Source organism: Echinops telfairi, unplaced genomic scaffold (assembly GCF_000313985.2).
Source record: "Echinops telfairi isolate 266 unplaced genomic scaffold, ASM31398v2 ScPeMD7_7424;HRSCAF=8462, whole genome shotgun sequence".
Lineage (NCBI taxonomy): Eukaryota > Metazoa > Chordata > Mammalia > Afrosoricida > Tenrecidae > Echinops > Echinops telfairi.
This window is the reverse complement of record NW_022111324.1, coordinates 35,807,926-35,830,115: the sequence shown is the minus strand read 5'-3', so window position 1 is coordinate 35,830,115 and position 22,190 is coordinate 35,807,926. Positions and strand designations below refer to the sequence as shown.

The 22,190-nt window shown below is 35.3% G+C and overlaps 1 protein-coding gene across 1 annotated transcript in view; it reads right to left on the bottom strand.

The window, feature by feature from the left end:
* The window catches only part of RGS21 (regulator of G protein signaling 21), a 33,719-nt gene extending 16,885 nt beyond the window's left edge, over positions 1-16,834 (bottom strand). The window contains exons 1-3 of the mRNA XM_004706658.1: positions 16,824-16,834; positions 12,193-12,269; positions 5,850-6,016 (exon numbers count right to left, since the gene is read on the bottom strand). Of these exons, the coding sequence (XP_004706715.1) occupies positions 5,850-6,016; positions 12,193-12,269; positions 16,824-16,834 (255 nt within the window). The remainder of the gene's footprint in view (positions 1-5,849; positions 6,017-12,192; positions 12,270-16,823) is intronic.
* Between the last annotated feature and the right edge of the window lie 5,356 nt (positions 16,835-22,190).

Sequence of the window (22,190 nt, the reverse complement as noted above, 5' to 3'; positions counted from 1 at the left end):
AGATTAATAGTCTCAGGGTTATATTAGGGGAGATTGGGGTAAATGGGTAGCTAATAATAATGGATACAAGATGAGGAAAATGTTCTAACATTGATTGTGGTGATATATGCAAAACTCTCTAATATATTTAAACTATTGAATTGTATGATATATGAATTATGTGTTGATAAATCTATTTTAAAAACAGTTAATAAATAGCATTTTGCTGCATTAATAAAAAAACAAGTAGGCAGACATACATATTAAACTTTTGCATAATGCATAATTTTGCATAAATGCAGTCTTATTAAAATTTCTTTTCCTTATGACTAAATTTCTTTATTGTTTTATGAATTATGATGTCCTCACATTTAGTAAAGAAATTTAAGAATTTAATATTTTGTACTGATATTTTAAACTAATTGCCAATATAGTTGCTCCTGAATTGGTAAGAATATGAAGTTTAAATTCTATAATGCAAAAATTTTAGTTTTTAGTGTTACAATGGAATTAATTTCTAATCTCAAGAATGACAGTTGACATAAACAAATTTCTCTGTAATGTCTTAGCTCCCATTCTGTCTTGAGTTTTACTTTTTAAAAGAATAACATTGTAATGTGTTTTAAAATATGTCAATGTGTTAGATAGACAGATATGAAAATATACTTAAATTTTAAGAGATAAATATTTTCCTGAAGTCACATAATATAATTTAATTGAAGGTTGTCCAATATTATGAAGCATGTGGTCTGAGTTGAAGAAAAAATAAATATTGTTTTAAGAATTTTTATTATTTGCCAAATTCTCTCAATGTGTACAAAGCAGAGACATTTTAAAAAATTATATTGTTTGTTTAATAATTTTCTTATTTTCAAGTTAGTCAAAATATCTGGCTTACATACACATACAGACACACTGACTCACACAAATAATCAAAAACAACCCATGGTCATCAAGTTAATTTTGATTCATGGCATCCTAATATAAGATTTCCAAGACTAAATCTTTACAGTAACCACCAGCCTCAATGTTCTCCATGGAGTGGCTGGTGGGTTTGTCTGTCTGTCTCTCTCACCTTGTTATTCCCCTTCATTATTAGCTCCTGAACCTATCTGGGTGCACTTTGTTCTGTGAGTAGCTCTTTTTGGAGCTTGATGATTTATGACACGTGATGAAGTTCACACATTTATTAAGTTTTTCAGAGTTGCTTGTTTTCAAATGTAGCAGTAGCTTTCAGGTAGATTTAGTAAAAATTTACAGTAACTTGTTTAAAGAATGGCAGAGGTTAAGATTTTAAAAGATCATTCTGCATTATCCTTAACTAGACACATTATCTAATTATCGTTGTTCTGTGTAAAGAGTGTTACTGTGCTAATTTTATAGATGAGTAAACTGAGGCTCAGAGAGATGAAATAGCTCACCACAGGTTCAGAGTCAGAATTAAAACCTAGTGTAAGTGATTCCAAATGTTAGGTTTTCCATTATATCTAACTAACTCCCTGTTAAAGTAGGGACCAAAGGGAAAAAAAGATAACACATTAACAGAGAGAGAATCAAGACTTGGTGAAATGATTATAACTTCTCATAGAGATATGTAAGCTTAATTTTGTATTTATTCTTTGTCTATTAGAGGAGAAAATTGACAAACATTAGTTATGCCAATTTATAGACAAATAATTTTATAGACTTAATATTATTAACCATACATTATCTAATTACATTGAGTTCTATATTGTCATTCTATCAATTTTATAGATAAGATAAGAATAAAGTAAATGGAGATTAATAGGCATCTAGATAACATGACTATTATCATTGTTCTTTGTTTTTAGTCCATCTACCAAGAAAATTGGTTAATTTTGATTATTTATGAAAGTCAATTATACAACTATAATTGTATATTAAAAATGAAGAACATATTCATGTAAATCTCATTAATTTTTGAATTATCTTTTTACTTAGGAAAATTACTAAGTTTTCTAATCTCCACATTAAGTCAGCCACTCATAGACACATCTTACTAGATAAATAGAGAGCACTCCCTGCCTCCCTTTCTCTGTACTGCTGGGCTTGAGCGTTCTCAAGGCTGTTTTTCCAAATTTCTCCTCTTTTCTTTCTGCTCACTTTAATAAGACTAAAGATTTCAATCTCTTCAAAACTGAGGGAGTGTTGTATCTCTGTATCTACCCCCCCTCCCGCCCCCCGTGACCACTCTAAGATATTCTTTCATTTGTTCTCTATATAAAATATGGCTAATTTTTCAAAACCTACATCATTTGTAAAATAGGGTTGGGGAATCTCCCAAGCCAAAGCCATGTCCCCTGCTGTGGAATTGATTCTCATTTATAATCGCCTTATATAAGACAGAATACAATTGTTCCTAAGAATTCTCAAGGCTGGACATTCTGATGGCGGCAGAATGCCTCTTTCTCCCATGAGTGGTGCCTGGCTAAGAACCAATCTTGCAGTTAGTAGTCTAGTGCTTAACTCATAGTATCACCACATCTGTGAATCCAGGTAGACTTAACCATTCTCTCCAGTGTGCTAATAACAAACTTTAAATGTGGTTTATTATTATGTTTCTTACTATATATTTGACTTTTTTATTATATGTTAACCACTTCTGCAAAATGTCAGTCAAATCAAACAGTACTAGCTTTGAGCACATCTGCTCCACAAAACCTGTTTAAAGTGTTCAAGAGCAAGGATGTCACTTTGAAGACTGATACACTTGTTGTAGTTAAATAATCTTGTGTCAGTTGGGGACTTGAGAGGATTAAGAGTGAAGGGGTGGAGTCTAGTCTTTCAATTGGATCATAGCCAATGAGTTCTCTGTATGGGCCTGGAATTCTCCTGAGGATTCTGGGAACTCCTGGATTTCCTCCTTGGAGGCAAGACAGACACTCTCTCTCCTCACTCCCTGCGAGACATCCCTGAGGAAAAACCACATGGACCTACCCTGATGCAGCCAGAACCCTGGACCTGGAGAAGCAAGGTGGAGACTCCTGCCAGCACTAAGATGCTTACAACGCCACTGGATCTACAAGACTTTCCAGTCGCTGATCTGTGATCTTCCTGCATTCAGCATCATTGAATGTGTTTTATGAGTCTGAAGAGGACTTTATAGATTGGGATCAGACATATGGGCTAATATCACACTTCTGGACTTGATCTGGACTGGGCTGGGAAGTTTGTGAAAGACGGACAATGAATGAGAGGCTAAAGAAGAATGGATGCATTTGAACTATGGCATTGGCAACGAATATTGAAAAGTACCACTCAGTCCCAGGGAAGAACAAATCTTTTTTGGAAGAAATACAGCCTAACCACTCCTTAGCAATGAGGATGGTATGGATTGTGATTAGCGCTGGAAGAGCCTCCAATAAAATGGTTTTTTAAACAGGAGGATAGTGACATTTGTCTTACATACTTTGGATATGTTATCCGGAGGGATCAGTCCCTGTAAAAGGAGATTATGCCTGATGAAATGTAAAGTCAAGGCAGAAAGATGCAGACTGCCGAGGAGAAGGATTGCCACAATGGCAGAGGCCTGGCAGTGTTCAGTACTGTTATGCAAAGGGCTGCTAAGAGTCAGAACCAAGGAGACAGCACCTGACAACAACAACATCACATCCAGTCTGCAGCTCCAGTGAGCTCAGAGACAACCAAAAAGGCAGTTTAATGAACCAATATATCCATAGTTGTATTATATATAAAGCATATAACTGATGAGATATGAAGGAATACCTTGAAGACAGCAATTCATAAAGAGTATAAGACACCAGTGCTCATTAATAATCTAAATGTTAAAAATGTTAAAAGAAATGATTATTTCCAACATAAATATATATATATTTATTATTTATATTCCAACATAAATGTATGCATACATATATATTTATTTAATTGTTTTCTTTGAACTTACTATATCTAACAAAAACATTATTAGAGATGGTAGAGATAATGTTTACTTTGGAAAACATTTATAATCTCAATTATATTTGATTTAGTAAAAGTTAATGAAATGGGTATATTATAAAAGCACTCAGACACTTTATTTCCTAAAATAAAATTATACTATTTAGCTGAAATTTCACTATAGTCATTACTTTAAAAAGTTTAGGAAGTAATAGTGTTTTGTCAAAATTGATAGATTAAAGAATGTTTGTATTATAACTTTGCATTCAGCTATAATTAAAGATTCGATATTTTATTAGTAGACTTTTCATACATATGTTTGATAATACTAATCTAAAGCAACTGCAGTAAATTAGATGAACTCCAACAGAAGAAAATCTGGCTTTCAGAACAGTATCACCATAACATTAGGGTTAATTTCAAAACCTTTTAGGGAATGATACATGAATCAACTTGACAAATCCTATATACTACATTTTCAATTTTCTGGAATTATTTATTGATTCTTAGATGATGACTCTGAAGTGTACTTTGAAACCACTCCTGAGGAGTTAACATTCTTTTACCTTTCCTCTATGAAGTATAGACCCTGCTTCAGTAACTCATGTCTATTCCACGATACCAGACCACTAAATGCCACAGTAACTAATGCTCATCTTAAAGTTGAACTACTGATATGGCAATTTTATGGTTTAGATCTTCTCAAGGCTCTTGCATTTCCTCTGTTCTCTCCATTGTCCCCCTCAGCCAAATCATCCTTCTCATACCAGGCATCTAGTTTGGGGGTCATAAATTGTGGCCCAGGTCATCTATGACAATATCAGATTTACCTCTATAGAATTTGGGTTTGGTATTGGTACTTGGAAAGAAGACTTGGGGTGCAGTGTTCCTTGGCTCAACCCCACCTTCTTCCCTGAGGGGGAAACATGGCAGTCAGCTGCCAGACAAGTTCACAGTCTCAGCGACCCACACAGGCATTTCTCTTCCGCACTACAGGGCTGCTGGAGTTGGAATTGCCTTGACATGAGTTTTATTTTGTTTTGCTCTTTTGGATACCAATACTTTGCAGTTCTTGGAGTGGGAATATTGTTTATATAGTTGGCTACTAACTGAAAGTTTGGTTAAGGTTTATACTTGTAGTTTAATGTACCTTCTTATTCAAAACTTAGTGCTTTAAACAGTTTGCCTACATGATATATTAGATGAAGACAGGCTCAAAATATGATGTTTATAGTTGAGCATGCAAGAGGTATGTGGAGATTATTGTGAATTTGGCTATGGTGTTTTATCAAATATAAATTAGATGGCCCACGTGCTGGGGTTTTCTCTGAGGTCCTTTGTAGGTTCTTTACTTTAAAGCAGCATCAGTGGGTTCTCACTATGTGAGACAACGTCTCAAACGTTTGGCTTATTTTCACCATCAAACAGAATGCCTCTTTGGAATACAAGGGCTCATTAGATGTCATAATTTGTCTAGCTGGCACATTAAAAATAAAGAGTTTTACTTTTTTAGTTTAGTTTTATTTGCCCCTCCCATATTAATGTTCTTGTTTCAATATGTGTTTACAAATTCTACTCCTTAGTGACCTTACTGAATTCAACAGTTTATTAAAGGGAAAGATGTAACTGAGCTTTATCCCAACAGCATATTTAAGTGAAATTTTGTGTTTTAGGATTCTTAACTTTTAGATAGTAGAATATTTTCCCAAGAGTCTGCATGCCAGACTAAGAAGACTGAAATATTGATTATATCTTGAACATTGCAGGAGTCACAAATATATACTGAATTAGTGATAAATGATTCATCAGTAAATCAGCAAAGGAAGATAAGATGGCTATCCTAATGAAGTTCAATTGGAATCTACTAAAACTTTCCATCTGAATACTAGAGTGGTGATTGGTTATTATTTAGAAAGATTTCAGATCTTCTAATTTTGGGATGGCTCACTCACCTCTTTAGGGGCATCAGCTTCGATGAATTCAGAATAGATCATCTTGGCTTTGGAGGCAATTGTTTCTGAACTTTCTGTTTTCTTGAAGTCTTCACAGGCAAGCCAGAACTCTACATTTTCTTCACTGAACTCTGACTTTAGAAATGTTCTAAAAGCATCTAGACCAGCTATAAAACATATAAGAAATATTTAGATACATCACACACAACAGTTGAATGACTAAAATGAGTACATTATACACTTTGAGCATTTATTATTTAATGAACAAATGTATATCAGTTCTTCTAAACATAAGCATGATTCCATTTCTAACTTCTGAAAATCTTAATCATAAATACAAAGGACCTCTAGGGGCTCTGCTGTCCAGATGTAGGACTGTGAAGGGAAAGGTCTGGGATGCAAATTCACTGGGCACTCCACTTCTGTAACTCTTTACAGTGCCTGAATCCCTAAGGAACAGTTCTCCTCTGTTCTCTATAGGGTTGCTATAAGTTAAAATAGACTTGATGGCCATAGGTGTGGTTGTTTTTCTTTGTAACTATAAATTATTTACATCTTTCATTGTATATTGGCTCCATTGACAAAGAAACTTTTTCCCCCTTGATTTGAAAAATCTAGAAGTTTTATAGAAGATAGGTCTTAATGGTCATTTTTCCACAGGAAGCCCCATGAGCTTTTAGACTCATTGCACTAAGCTCCAAGGTCCAGTCAGTTAATTATGTGATACTAACTTCAACATAATAATTTAAATTTTTAAATTATCTGTTGAAAAAACCCAACTTGATGTTAAAGAGTTAGAATGTGTTGGTTTGTCCTTAAAGCAAAGCAGGATGAGCTATTAATTATTGTTTTGGTGGAATAATTGTATGCTGGTATTAGCCAAGTGGAATCTCAAGATTAAGAAAGTCACTTAAGAAATTAAGGAAGGTATAGATACTTGATGTAAATGAGCCCTACTATTGTATGGTGATAGGTAATTTTAAGTTCAAAAACCAAATAAGCAGACATTTTACAAAATTCTTCCTCCTTTGACTTATTCTGTGCCAGTAGTTTACTTCCTGCCTCTATCGTGCATTTCTTCAGTAATTTAAGACCAAGGGCTGCAAACTAGGGTCCACTTATCTGCAGATTTTTGTACTTGCCTTAATTAGCACATACATTTTACAGGTTTATTAACTACAAGTAGGATTTGTTACTTCCAAGCTCATTTCCAACCAAATGTGCACATCAATTGTACAGCTTTTTGAGTTCATTATCACTTATTTAGTCTTTTCATTCTTTGCTTACCTCATCAGTTTGTGCTCTGAAATATTTTCTCTTTGGTAAACTAGAGCTCATTTGAGAATGCCATTCTTGTTAAAGTGGGTAATACACCCCTTGGGGCTGAAAACACAAATACCTAGTATTTTTTTATGATTTATGGGCTGTAATGCAAGTTTTTAACTGTCAGGGGGAACCTGAGGTGTTTTTGTTGTTGTTGTTTGTTTGTTTGTTTGTTTGTTTTTGAACTAAAGAGAGTGGTTGACCAAGGAAGTTTGTGAAACTGTGCTCTAGTTAGATAGGAGATCAGTGATATCAGATTGGAATTCCTGTGTTGAATGGATTAAACCAATATCTTCAAACCAACAAAACAAAAACACTCCTCAAACTCACTGGGATCAGGTCAATGCTGACTCATAGCAACCCGATGGAACAGCCCCTGTGGATTTCTGAGATGGTAGTTCCTTAGGGGAGTAGAAATGTTTTCTCCTGAGTAGCTGGTAACCTCTAACTGCTGACTTGCAGTTAGCAGCCCAGCACTTATCCCACGACACCACCGGGGCTCCGACTTAGTATCTTAGGGCCATGGAAGTCAGGATCAGGGTTGCACCTTTCTGACAGCAGGTATCTGCTTATACGTGGGCTGTATACTCCCAAGAAGGAAAACATACGTGTGTTTTTTGTAACAGATTTGCCTTCCAAAATGCTCTGGTTTCCCCCCCACGTGTTATGGAAGCCCTATTTGCATGAACTCAAAGCAGCTGTTCAGAGAGTTTTCCACTTCCAAAAAAAGAAAATAAAATCCAACACACAAGCCCATTGCTGTTATGTCAGGTCTGATCCATAGTGATCATATAGGGTAGAGCAGAACAGCATCCTAACGTTTTCCAGGCTGTAAGCCTCATCTTTCCCTATGGAGCAGCTGGGTGGTGGTGTTTCAACTGCCAATCTTGTGGTTATTGTGGTTAGTAAGATTGGGTTTATCCCACATCACGACCAGGGTCCTCCTCCATTTTCAAAGAAGGATTGAAATAATTTTTTGGATTACTAGTAGGCCAGAAAATACTGACAATAAAATGTAAAAGTTTATGGAGAAGGAGCCTGTCAGTTATTTGCCGAGTTGTTGGAAGTAAAGAGAAAGAATGAAGTATAGCAAGAGAACGTGGAACAAGATTAAAGAGTGTAGAAGCACTGGATTTAAAACAGATCCAATTATATGGGCGTGTGTAATTTGAAATAGAGGTCAAATAACACGCTACTGCAAAAAGATTATCAAGTAGTATGGTACCAATTAAGATTCCCAGTGGAAATATTTGAGAATGAAAATGCCATTATGTGAGCACTATATAAAAATTCAATTACTCACACATTTTTTTCATTTAAAAATGCATCCAAGAATATTCTGTGACATATATTTAGGTTATAAAAACCCTCTTGGTAACAGTAGATTCCAATTTGTACTGCATTTGTCCCAAATAATGATGAACTGTGGGGGAGAGGGAGTCTAAACAGAATCTATGGTAAAAATTAATTTTCAATAAGAGATGAAGTATGCCTTAATAAAACTGAAAAACATTGCAGATTCATGATTGGTAATATTGTAGACATACATTAATACATTATATGGTATTTTTAACCTGTAAGAATTATCTAAACACATCCTATAGTGATGAGAAGCTAGAAATTCATAAACAATTTCATTTCCTTATCTTTAGTTTTAACGAAGCGCTGACATGAATGAACAATTATTCTCTACTTCTTCCTCTCCTCACTTGGCTTAGGGCCCAAGCAAACCGAATAAAAGCTAAAGGCAGGGATGGTTATCTTGGACGCACTATTTTGTGGAACAATGATTTTATACGATTTGAAAACTCAAGAGATGTAAAATGATTTTGGAACAACATCCTGTATACGTTGAGAAACCATGTTTTCTGAGGACAGCTTGCACAGCGTGGAATGGCAGCTAAGTACAGTGAGTTAGCAAGAGGAGGAAACTACTCAATGTCCTTTGCTTAGTACATGCAAGTCCACAAAAGTTAGGTAATTTAGTGACTTCTGTAACTGTGTAAAATATTATAATGCATACATATCCACTTCCCTACACCTAGCAGAACAGTTGTTCATGTGGATCTATAATTTCCTTTCACTTTATGTGGGTTTGAAATATCAAATCCCAGGGGTTATGAAGATGGCGTGTCTGTCTTCCTCTCCACCATCTCTGTACTGGCTCTGCCGTCCTGTCTTCTATTTGGTCGCCAGTGGCGTCACAGTGAAAAGAGACACCTTCAGAGGCTTCTAGCGAATCTGATTGGTCACAATGGGTATATTAGCTTAAGACAAAAAGAACACTATTCAAGCCTAGGTCACAAGGCAATTCCCTCTCCTGGATGCCTTTGATATATGCTGTTTGGTGAACTCTGGGAGTTTTAGGTAGATTTAGGTAGATACTTTGGGGATTAGCCATCTAAAAGGTGAACAATCATTTAAATTAATCTAAGAAACAGGTACCCTGGTGACATATTGGGTTTCACTCTGACTGCAAACCAAAAGGTCAGCAGTTCAAAGCCCCCAGCCACACCTCTGGAGAAAGAGGAGACTCTGCTTCTGCAGAGATTGCTGGCCTCAGAAGCCCGCAGGGGCAGTTCATGCTGTCTGGTATACAGTCTTTACTAGGTGGAATTGCCGTGATAAACCATAAACTTTTCTAACATTCTTCTTCTTTTCTTTACTTTTAGAATTAAAACTATGCAAGCTGATTAGTACAATATATTAAAAAGAAACATAGTCATTGATTTGATTCTGACTCATGGCAGCCAGAATAGGATTGTAATTTGTATGGGAGCAGAACACCAGAACTACTGCGGGTGTTTGAGCTGCGGTGGGAGTTATCTAATCTTTTGGCAATTTGAGGATTAAGAGCGAAGGGGTGGAGTACAGTCTGTCAACCGGTCATATCCAATGAGGCCTCTGTGTGGGTGTGGCCTTCTGAGAATTCCTGGATTTCCTCTCTGAAGGCAGGAGAGTCACTCTCTGCTCACTTCCTGTGAGACAACCTGAGGAGAAGCCACAGGGACCCACCCTACTGCAACCCTGGGAACTGGAGGAGCCACATATAGACCCTGCCAGCACTGAGATGCTTACACCGCCACTGGATGCAGAAGACTTCCAACCCACTGGCCTGTGATCTTCCTGCATTCAGTGTCATTGCATGTGTTTCATGAGTCTGAAGAGGACTTTACAGATTGGTATCAGGCATACGGGCTAATATTGGACTGTGGACTTGATCTGGACTGGGCTGGGAGGTTTCCTCAATATTCAACTGCTCTTGTCTATAAATTTCTTTCTTATACATATATGTGTGTCCATGATTTAGTTTCTTTAGTCCACCCGGACTAACACAGCTGCCAACATTTAGGTCAGTACTTCAGTACAAATTATTTGTGCCGTATAAGAGGCTGTTGTTAGATGCTATCAAGTCAGTTCTAACTCATTGCTAGATAGCAACTCTGTGTACAACAGGGGGAAACACTGCCCTAGCCTGTTCCATCCTCACAATTATTGTGATGTTTGAACCCACTCTTTCCGCCATTGTATCAGTACATCACCCTGAGAGTCTTCCTCTTTTTCTGACCACTTACTTTACAAACATGATGTCCTTTTTCAGAGACTGATCCTTCCTGACAACATGTCCAAAGTACACGAGGGTAAAAGACAGTGTCCTCCGATGCTTCAAATAACATTTTATATATAAAATTTTTCTCCTTTCATCATCCCAATGTGTAATAATACAAATCAGGGTTATTTATAACATAAACAAAGATCTAGATACATTTGTAAATGACATATATTATTGAGGCTCAGGGGGGCACAAGCAGTTAAGTGCTTGACTACAACCCAAAAGGTTATCGAGTCCCGTCACGCTGACGTGACTCAGAAGACAGGACTAGCCATCTGCTTTGGACCTGTCACTATCTTGAGACACATGTAGACGAGGTCTAGTCTGTGCACAGGAGGAGCTTTGAGTCGGAACTGATTTGAATGCAACTAACAGCACCAGTATGTGTGCAAATTTATTTTGTATCAAATCCTGGGATGTTTTACTTGTAAGTAACCAAAAGTCCTTTATTATTACGTCACTAAGTATATATACATACACCATATGTATTTGTATACTCATATATACATTTAAATTAACTTTCGTAGTCACTAAAATTAAGATTAACCCAGTTGAAATAAATATTTTAAAACCCTTTTATTTTAGCCTACAAAGCATGAAACAAGTCATGTCTTTAAGATTTTCAATCATTTGTATGTTTCTGTTAACTTATGATAAAGTTAAAATTGCATGCATCTAATAATGATTGGAGGAGCCCTACTGGCATTGAGTTGGTAACCACAGTTTGAACCCACCAGCCAATCCATTAGAGAAAGATGAGACTATTTTTTGCTTTAAAGATCTACAGCCTAGAAAGACGCTATAAGAAAGAAATGGAAAAAAATAAAAAGACCTGCAGCCTCAGAAACCCACAGGGGTATCTCTTGCAGGGATACTCAGAATATACTTTAGAGCAATGAGTTTTGTTTTTTGAATAATAGTTGAGTCCAAGGAAATGTCAACTTCTCATTTGCTATTTGGAATTTTCTATTTGTTTGAATGTTTGGCATTTCTGTAATTTGTCTTTAGCTCTAAATTAATTCCATTTGCGGAATTCCATCTATAGAATTAATAAATTTTGTAGACTCTAGGTCTGTGTATATTTATGCAACTGTTTTGGAGGAGACTTGGTTGCATAATGGTTATACGTTGTATTGTTAACCTTAGGGTCAGCAGTTTGAAACCACCAGTCACTCCTTGGGAGAAAGATGAGGCTTTCTACTCCCGTAATGTTATAGTGCCAGAAACCCATAAGGACAGCTGTGTTCTGTCCTATAGGGTCACTATGAGGAGGAACTGACTTGACGGCAGGGAGTGAGTTAGGAATCTTATACTTCAAATGTGTGATTGAACCCATACCTTACAATATGCCAATGATTCTAAACTCTTACCATTGTAGTTCACAACCTAGCATTTCTTGGGTCTTACCTTGGTTGGTTAAAAGTGTGTCCATGTTTTCTGACCACGCCATTACATCTGAGGTTGGTGACCTGTAGAAACAGCATCTACCCTTGACAATAGCATCATGATCTTTTTCTTCTGTTCCCTCTAGCAATATCTGATTATTTGTGTTTGTTGAATTATATCCTCTAGTTGAGGTTTGCCTTATTAACCAAACCACACAAAGGTCAATACAATGCTATGTTTCCCTGCCTTGGCCACCTACAACAACATCAATAATCAACACCCAAAACTTGTGCCAGATCTAGGTGACAATGTGAATGGTATTTGAAAATTCTTGTGCTATAATAAAGATACAAGAGAGTTATTTCTTATTGTTCTGTGAAACAGTAGTAAATGTCTTCTCAATTATAAATATGTTATGAATGTATGTGCCATTACTCTCATCTATTTATGCATCTTGAGAAAGTTGGAAAATATTTGATTAAGAATTTCTGACAGGTGGTGATACTGAAAATGTTTATTCCTAGTATTTTGAGGAATCTTACCCACACGGAGGCAGCCTTTATTTCTCTCCAGGCTTGTACACTTCTAGTTCAGGGCTGATTTATTTAAATCCAGGCATCTGTCACTACAGACTAATATCTTTTCCAAAGCAGTCAAAAATTTATAGACTTAAGTATTCTAAAGAAGATATTCTTTTGGTGACTTGATGCAGAAATAATAAATCAGATTTTAGATATGAACTTCTGAGATGCAAATATATTATATGTTGTTCCTCTTAATAAACAAAGATTCTGATGAGATAAGCCCTGATTCATAGAAAACACCTGCTGCCCAGAAAACAAAAGAAACATTTTATATTATGCAGTTGTGGTGTGCAGCGACCTAATTATTAAAAAAGGATGATCTAATTTAAGGTCTATTAAAATTGTTTTTAATAAAACAGAGAGAATCTCATACCTAGCTATTATAAAATTTGATATTTGAATATCAAAGTGATTAATATTAACTATGCTGGCATGAAATTGTCTCTATACTTCGGTGCCCTATGACTTCCTGTAATTTGCTACAGGTTTTATTATGTCTTGTGAGGATGGAGGATCATTCTCTCTCCTGTTGCGAATGTAGCTGTGTTTTCTGGTAATTGTAGTGGTCGCAATAAAAGGTACCTGGACTATGTGACTGGCACTCACTTTGCTCTCTTTTATGACTTACAGTTCTTTCACCCATCAAATGTTCTTTCCCTTTGGGGTACACAGGATTAGCTGTAATAGTTCTGAAAAAACAATTCATGGATATTTACAATACTTGTGTTGTTCAATTTCCATCTTTCATATAGGGGATGAGATCCGATGTGAGATTTAATTTTACCTTAAAAGTTTTGTGTACTATACAACCTGATTTATGGGGAAGAAAGTATGCTCTATTACATATGATATCTAGTCCAACAGAAATTTTAGTGCTGGAATTATAATATGGCCACTTCAAGTTCACATGTTTTAAAAATGTCACAATAAATGTTGCCTTGTTAACAGGGAATTAAAAGTTACAGTAGAAGAAGGACAATCACTTTCAAAATGCTGGTAGATGAGAGAGATAAGAGGGTTAGAGAAAGGCAGAGCTGAAAGGCATGAATTTCCAGGTCCTAAAGCATGCTGGGGCATGGGGGAAGGAAAACAATGTGAGGCATCAATTGAAAACCATAAATCATCACTTCTTTTTTCTACCTTGAGGTCTGTGAGGTAGGGCAAATGGACAACATTCATTCTACAAGGCTGTAATGGATTGGATTATGTACCCCAAACACGTGTTGTAAATACTAACTCCTCACCACTAGACTGAACAAGTCTATTTTGGAAGAAATACAGCCAAAATGCTCCTTAGATGGGAGGATGGTGAGACTTTGCCTCACATACTTCAGACATGATCTCAGGCGAGATTCCTGAAAAAGGACCTCACGCTTTGTAAAGTAGAGGACCAGTGGAAAAGAGGGAGGCCCTCAATGAGATGGATTGACACTGTGGCTGACACAATACCCCGAAACATGTCAACAATGGTGAGGATGCTTCAGAATCTGACAGGGTTTCTCTTCTGGTCCACAGGGGCTCTACTCATCTTAACTGGCTAAATAGCACCTAACAACAACACAGAGGTTTGAAAATCCTATTTGGGAAAAGATTTTCTTGTTACATTCATGTGGCAGTATTAGGGTAGGTCATGCCATCAATCAATCCCTTTTGAGTTAGAGAAGAGAGGATCCCAAATGACCAAAGGCCACATGAGATGAGCTGACGAAGGGAGCTCGAACCATCAGCTAAAAAGAGAGGACCCTTCACCAGAGTCGACAGAGAGAGGAACGAGCTGCTAGAGCTGCACCCTGGCGTCAGGCTTCCACGTCTCACTAATTGTGAGAATATCATTTTTGTGTGTGTTAAAGCAAGGCACGTGTGATCTCCTATTTACAGCAGTGGATAACTAAGAGAAAGACTTCCGAACCGTCGAGCTCTTTCTAGAGGTGCAGGTGTGGGTTAATGCAAAAGCAAAATAAGTATTCAGTGACGAGCTTGTTTTCTGTGGGCGTATCCCTGGAACGAAAGCATTCGATAAATGATACCTACTGAGCGCACATTCGCTAACATAGCGAGCGAGGTCAAACCTAACAAACTGATAAGAAAGCAAGATCTGAGCGATCATGCAGAGGTAAAGACATAGCAATATTTCTAATGAGGGAATATTCCTTATATTCTATTGATATAGATTTATAATATGTTAGAGCATAGAATTAGAGACATCAGAATAGCCCAGTTTTGAATTAAGGTCCACACATTGCTTACAAGGAAAAATTGCCTTTTAGCTTTCTGAAGGAATGCCTCAGCTAATCTATGATACTGCCCAGATAATGCAATATGATACGCCCAGAATTTTTTTACTAACTACTTCTAACCTATTTCTAATCTAGATTAAATTCTCACTATCTGATATGCTCAAAGGGTTGATAATAATAGCATTTACTTTCCAGAAACTGGTTGAAATTCAACTATTTTAAGAAATAACGTTTGCTAATTGATTTAACATTTTTCCAATTTGGGGCTTCTAAAATATTTATAATTCTGTGTGAGGATCAAATTATTGATGGTTATGAAAAAACTAACATAACTTTTATAATAGCATTATAATGCGCACAATGTCTTAGGTAGTTCTACTATGCTAAATAGAATGCATATTTCACCTTATTTAATCTTGAAAATTACTAATTTATCATTCCATATTTTATAAATATAAAGTGGCTCAATGTTTCTGATAGCTGAAACAATATTATACTTGTGCCAATTGACTGCATTAATATTCCAACATAAGTGTATCTGCTTGTAACCCACACTTCCTACACTTTTTCCTAAAATAGATGAGTCAATGTGGATTTGTTTGTATTTTATTCATGTTTGGGAATATTTGGAATAAGTAATTTTTTCTGTAGAGTTTATCACACTTCACACAAACAGTTCTTCCAAAAAAGGGTCAAGTTGAAGCAATTGGTTATTTAATTGAGATTTAAAATTTTCAGAATACAAAGGTTCTTAAAACTTTGACTTTATCAAATAAAAGTAGGATAGTTCCTATGTGAGCTGTCAATGAAACATATGATCTTGCTTTTCAGAAGATGCAATTATAGTATGTAGGTGTCAAGAGAAACAATCCATTAAATGAAATTTCGGGGGCAGACTGTGAGTAGTTGGAACTGTACTGAGTTGGCTGAAATTTTTCTGTCTTAAAAAATGGACAATTTACTCCCTTCCTCATTCCCGAGTTTTCACCTTTTAATTTGATTTCAATTATAACTCTAATAGGGAGTTTGTCTGACTCCTCATATTTGTAAATTTTTAATTTCCTACGAAATTGTTCTGCATAATCAGAAATTGTTGTGTGTGTGTGTCTGATTTGCCATAAAAATTCACCATGTATCAGAGGAAAAATTGCACTTAACATTTCACAGGGTTTTGGATGATGTCTTCTCTGTTTTCTTCATTAAGCAAGTGCCATCCAGGCCAGCAGTACTGATATTACATGTCCAGAAAAAGCCAGGACAGATGGGAACTGCATGAAGGCTCCCAGTTGTCTGGCTAATTGAGCCAGCTAGAACCAGTTGTATTGCATTAACGAATGTGGAGCCCAACAACGTTCCGTTCACACTCAATTAGCAGTGTGCTGGAGAAAGGACAATTCAAGCGAGGAGGCCATGTGCTCAAGGCAGTGACAGCTGCTTCCTTACCGGCATTTAATATCCATCTTTAAGTTCTTTGTTAAATATTGCAATAACAAAGAAGTTGTGCAAGAATTATATACATACATATATATACACATATATCATGTATAAAATGTATTTAATAATTTTGAAAATGCTTCACATGACGAATACTCAGTGAGCTTCACCATTTAATTGCCTCTGTTTATCTCAGCAAGTTGAAACTGCAAGAGCAAACTGAATGTTGTATACACATTTTAGAAAACAAGAAATCAGCAGAGGAAAAAAATAAATCAGAAAGACAACAATTAGCATATCGATCAGAGATGAAGGACACCGAACATCTAGACTGATGAAGACGCAGTGTTTCATTTGTACATCTTCCAGATAAAAACAGCTGTAAGCAGCAACTCACTTCACTGGCATTTTTCGTTCCACTGTCTGACTGTCACAGATGATGCCGAGTGTCTCTCTCTGACTGATCTTCAAGCTGAAGGTAATGTGACAGCAGGAAGATTACAATTAGTATGCAGATACCTGTCCCTTGGGTTACAAATTGGCATTCCTTAAATCATACTATTCTCAGCCTTTTTCATTTCAATAGTTAAATCATACTATTCTCAGCCTTTTTCACGGGTCAAACACTTAGAAGACTAAGTAACAAATAACTCTTTGAATAAATGTGACATTTGTCTAAGATCTGTGGCATAACTGAATTATATTCCATTTGAAAATTAGTTTCTAATGCTCAGTTATATCAGCTTACAAAAAATTGCAGTTAATAATAAATTTAAATAAATTCATAAGTGATATTTAGATGGAACTAAAATGTATGTACATATCTGTGTATATATGCACACATTCACACTCCCACACTTTTAAAATTTACATTAGGTCTTGTCTGTCTTAATAATAATTTTTTTTTCTTTAATTTTTAGAAAATCTGAAGAAGACATCATTTTAATATACTTAGATGCCTGTACATGTATAAGTAATTTTATTATTTTCTCCAAGGACTTAAATATTCTGGAACAAACCATTGTATGCTTATTTGTGAATTATACATGTTTTGAAATATAGTTTAGTAAGATACATCCCTTGATTACTTTTAATGCTCTTAATAATTACTTTATGACTTACAGTATTTTATACCAATATTATTGTAATGCTAACGTTTAAGATGGAGCCCTTAAATTGTAGTGCTTAAGGGCTCAGCTGCCAACCAAAAGGTCAGCTGTTCAAATCCATCAGTTGCTTTTCAGGAAAAAGACTTGGGCATTCTGCTTCCTTAAAGATTGACAGCCATGTGAAACCTGTGGGGCAGTTTTGCTGTGAACCACACATGGTCTCTCTCTGTGGTTCAGAATTAACTTGATGGCAATTTTTTTTTTAAGTTATGTTTAAGGTTAAAGTGTTGGTGTGCATTTATGAAAACAAAGACTATAGATTACTCTTATTAGTTGTAGTTCATTTTTTGTATGCAAACTCCCATGTATGCAGCACCAAATTTTGTACCTCAAGATAATAAATGTGTTTGGTGGAAATCTCCTATCATCTATCTATCTATCTATCTATCTATCTATCTATCTATCTATCTATCTATCTATCTATCATCTATCTATCTACCTATCTATCTATCTATCTTCTATTTATCTATTTCACAAGCATTTTAGTAAAGCAAATTATTTCAGGGCGGCAAAAAATTGAGGCAGAAGAGCATAGATCTGTCGCATGGAGTTCTCTTTGATTTAGCAACCAAAAAAAAAATCTCCATTTAGTTCATTTACAGAAATGTCTGTTTCTGTAATACCAGGTTTCTAGTCCGTGAGTGGCCCTGGACTAATGAGACTGACAGAAGTAGAAATGTTGACCTAAAAAGTCAGTGTATCATTAAGAAGGGATCTCATCAATTAGCACAATTCATTTTGTTAATTCAAGCTCCATTAAGTAATGGTCTTATGATATGTAAAAACTGAGTTAGTAAACATATTTTGACTTGTTTTGCTGGGGGCTAAAAGGGTAATGAATTAATACTTTTATAATATCTTGAACATAATTCCTTTTGGAAAATGTCAAAATTTTAAAACTATGCTAATGTGATAATAATATTCACCATGAATAAGTTTATTTTTCATTAAAACTACAGAACAAAAACATTTAAATTGAAATTATAGAACAAAACTAATAAAAATTATATTTTGAATTCAATAAAATTGAAAGTGTGCTATTTCTCATGAATCGTCCCATAACCCACAGTTATTTGTTTAATGTGCATGCTCTATACCTTTGAAAGTCATCTAATTATTTTTGAGAAATAGGTAGAGCTCATTTTATTAAAATCAAGGTTCACAATAAAATCAGCAGTTGAAGAAATAAATGATTTTTGCAGGCTGAATAATTCTGTATTATTTTCAATATTTATTATTTGAAAGTTCGCCATCTATAGATGATGTTATTTGGGCACATAAATGTCAGCAGCTCTTAGTTCAAGGAGGTGCAGTGGCATTGTCAGTGGGGATGCAGTGGGCTACTGAGTGCTGTGTCAGCCAGTCAAAGAGGCCAGCCCACTCAGAAAGTGTAAAACAAGCTTTCTACTCTAGTAAAGAGTTCCTCTCAGAACTCACAGGGGCTGTTCCATGATTATCAGTGACTTGGCATTCTAAGAAAACACAAAGAAAGTATATATGTGACACATAATCATGAAGTGTGACAAGCAAGTGATGTGATTAATTTTTCAACAAGCATACGAAGAACTAAACATCTAAATGAGCATTGAATTTCCAAGCAGCCACTTTGGGAGATAAGATGTATTTCAGTTGTACTGCTTTTGCTTAAAACATTTGAAACTTCTTTGGACTAACCCGAGTTAATCAATATCTGTTTTATCATGTGATCTGACATATCCATGGGTTCAAGAGATTGGGACTTGAATATCTGTGGTGCTACTCCAGCCAGCCTATTACAGTCATATGAGTCTATAAAAGAGAATTAAAAGTAGAAGTAGGAGATGTGAAGACAGAAGCACGAGTTTCCAATTATGCCAGAATGGGGCCAAGACCTCAGGGATGTAAATACTCTCCAGAGATTGGATCTTCCTGCAGATTTCACACAGAGAATTAAAGAATTGCCCTCCTTGATTTTAGTGTCATGATACTGTTTGGATTTCTGACTTTCAGAAGTGTAAAAGAATACATTTGCATTGTTTTAACCCACTAATTCTAGGTAAGTTGTTACAGTAAAATTAGAAATCTAACACTCCCAGGACACTTCACTCTTTGCAATAATTGTATCAATTGATTTTTAAACAATTGCCTTCTTACATTCATTTGATGAATGTATGTAAGGAGCTTACTTTGTGGATTAAATAATTTAATATTTGTTTTCTTTAAAATGAAGGAGAAAAGAAAATTATATTTTCTAGATTCTACATTGCCACAAGTTACTTCTGTATGAGATACAATTTATAAAGCAATGAGCCTGAGTTTTGTATGGTTCATGAATTATTTCTGAGAGCAATTCCAAGGAAGTTTCAAGTGTTTTGAGCAAAAGCAGTACAACTGAAATTTTTCTGATCCCCCAAAGTGGCTGCTTGGAAAGGCAATGCTCATTTGGATGTTTAGTGCTTAGTATGCTTGTTGACAAATCAGTCACATTACTTTCTAGTCACACTTCATGATTATATGTCACAGATATACTTTGTGTTTTCTTAGAATATCAAGTCACTGATAATCATAGAAACATCTGCCTCTGTAAAATGAAATATTTAGATGCTTAACATGCTTTCTGACATAAGGATATCTTTTGTGTATTTTTAATGTTAAATAAAATTAGTGACTTATAATTTAATTTGAATTGTCAGATAGAATCTCATAAAAGTAAAATAAACACATCATCTTAATCTAAAAGATCAGCTTCTGTCATTTGATAAAGAATGTTTATACATTCTTTACATTACAATCTCATAGTCTTATTAATTGGTCTCTTGAATATTCCTTTACTTTAACCTGGTGCTTTAACACAGAGAGATAGATAGCCGTTTAACGGATTTTCCCCTCATCTTTAACTCCAATTTTTGTGTTTTTGTTGCTGTTGTTTTTTTAATTTTCCTGAGTCAGCCTTCACTTTCTTCTTGCCTGGTACAAAGTTCAGTATTCAGTCCAAGGTATGTAGGGTAGGCTATCAGCCACGGATCACATTAATGAAGCTGAGTAGTATACATTTTAAGTAAAAATTCAACTGGAATAAATGCATCTTTAGCCAAAATCATTTTGCTAATTTATGTATGATCCAATATAACATTCAAGACTTTCTAACAGGAAATGGCATATTCTGAATAGTAGGCATATGACATATTGATGAGTGAGTCTCTACAAAGTGGAATGTCATTTTTATGTGCGATAAAGAAAAGGTGCTTCTATTTGCAAGAACAAAAACTTGGAAAGGAAAAATACACACACACACACAGAAATTCAGGTTGATTGATATATGTTTCAATTAAATTTCTTTGTTATAAGCATTTTCAGTACAGAATAAAATATCTTTTGTTATTTTGTAAGTGAATGGGCCCATTTCTTTTATTAGTATAAACAATACAAATATTAACTTATTATAAATATAAAAGAGTAAAATTTTAAACCGTGATGTAAAATAAACTTATTTAATTTTGTTTAACAACCATGTTCAAATCCAATCAGGAATTAATGTGGTTCCCCTGTATATTTTCATTATCTAGAGAAAAGAAAAACTTCTGCTAAGTCAATCACTTTCTTATATCAGGACATAATGCAATTATTTTTATTTCTTTTCTTCATAGTCATGTGGTTTTCATTGCATAATAATCTAATTTCATATATATATATACCTTAAGCTTGTTAAGTGTATTTTTCTAGAAAGAAATGACAAATATTTTACTGTTTGTATCCTCTATTAATAAAATATGTAGCTACTTAGGGATACTCAATCATTCAACTCTCGACAGACAGATGAGTATCACTTAATCTGTGAGTGATTACTGGAGGAACTTTCAACATTCCAAAGACCGCAGGAAGTCATCAAGCATGTGTGCTGCCATGAATTAGACTGTAACAACATGTTTTTGTTTCATTCTCCATTTGAATCCTTTCATCTTCTGATTAATGCTGCTAATATCCTGGCTACAGGAAATTCTGAAATGTTCTATATGCTTTCATTTTCATTATCTTTAGGTAATATGCTTTTCACAAGAGAATGTGTTACACAATGATATCTAGATATTACTATCAAGAATATGCACTTTTGACAACAAACAAAGTCTTCATTCATGTCCCATTGCTTACCAAGCAAGTCCAAACTTGGTAGTATACAAACTATTTCCTTTAAAACAGAACTCCCACTAGCCCATCCGCAGACACACTGATAGTCCGCGATAGCCTAACCAAACCCAAACCCATAGCCATCTGGTCGATGTTGACTCGTAGTGATCGATCTTTGAACAGTCCAAAACTTAGTGCTGCAGCACCACTAAGGCTCTTTGATGATGGTACGTCTATTTTGTTTTTTTAAAAAATTTTTTTCATCATTTTATTAGGGACTCATACAACTCTTATCACAATCCGTACATACATCAATTGTGTAAAGCACATTTGTACATTCATTGCCCTCATTATTCTCAAAACATTTGCTCTCTACCTAAGCCCCTGGCATCAGCTCCTCATTTTCCCCCCATCCCTCCCCACTACCCCCCCTTCATGAACCCTTGATAAATTATACATTATTATTTTGTCATATCGTGCCCTGTCCAATG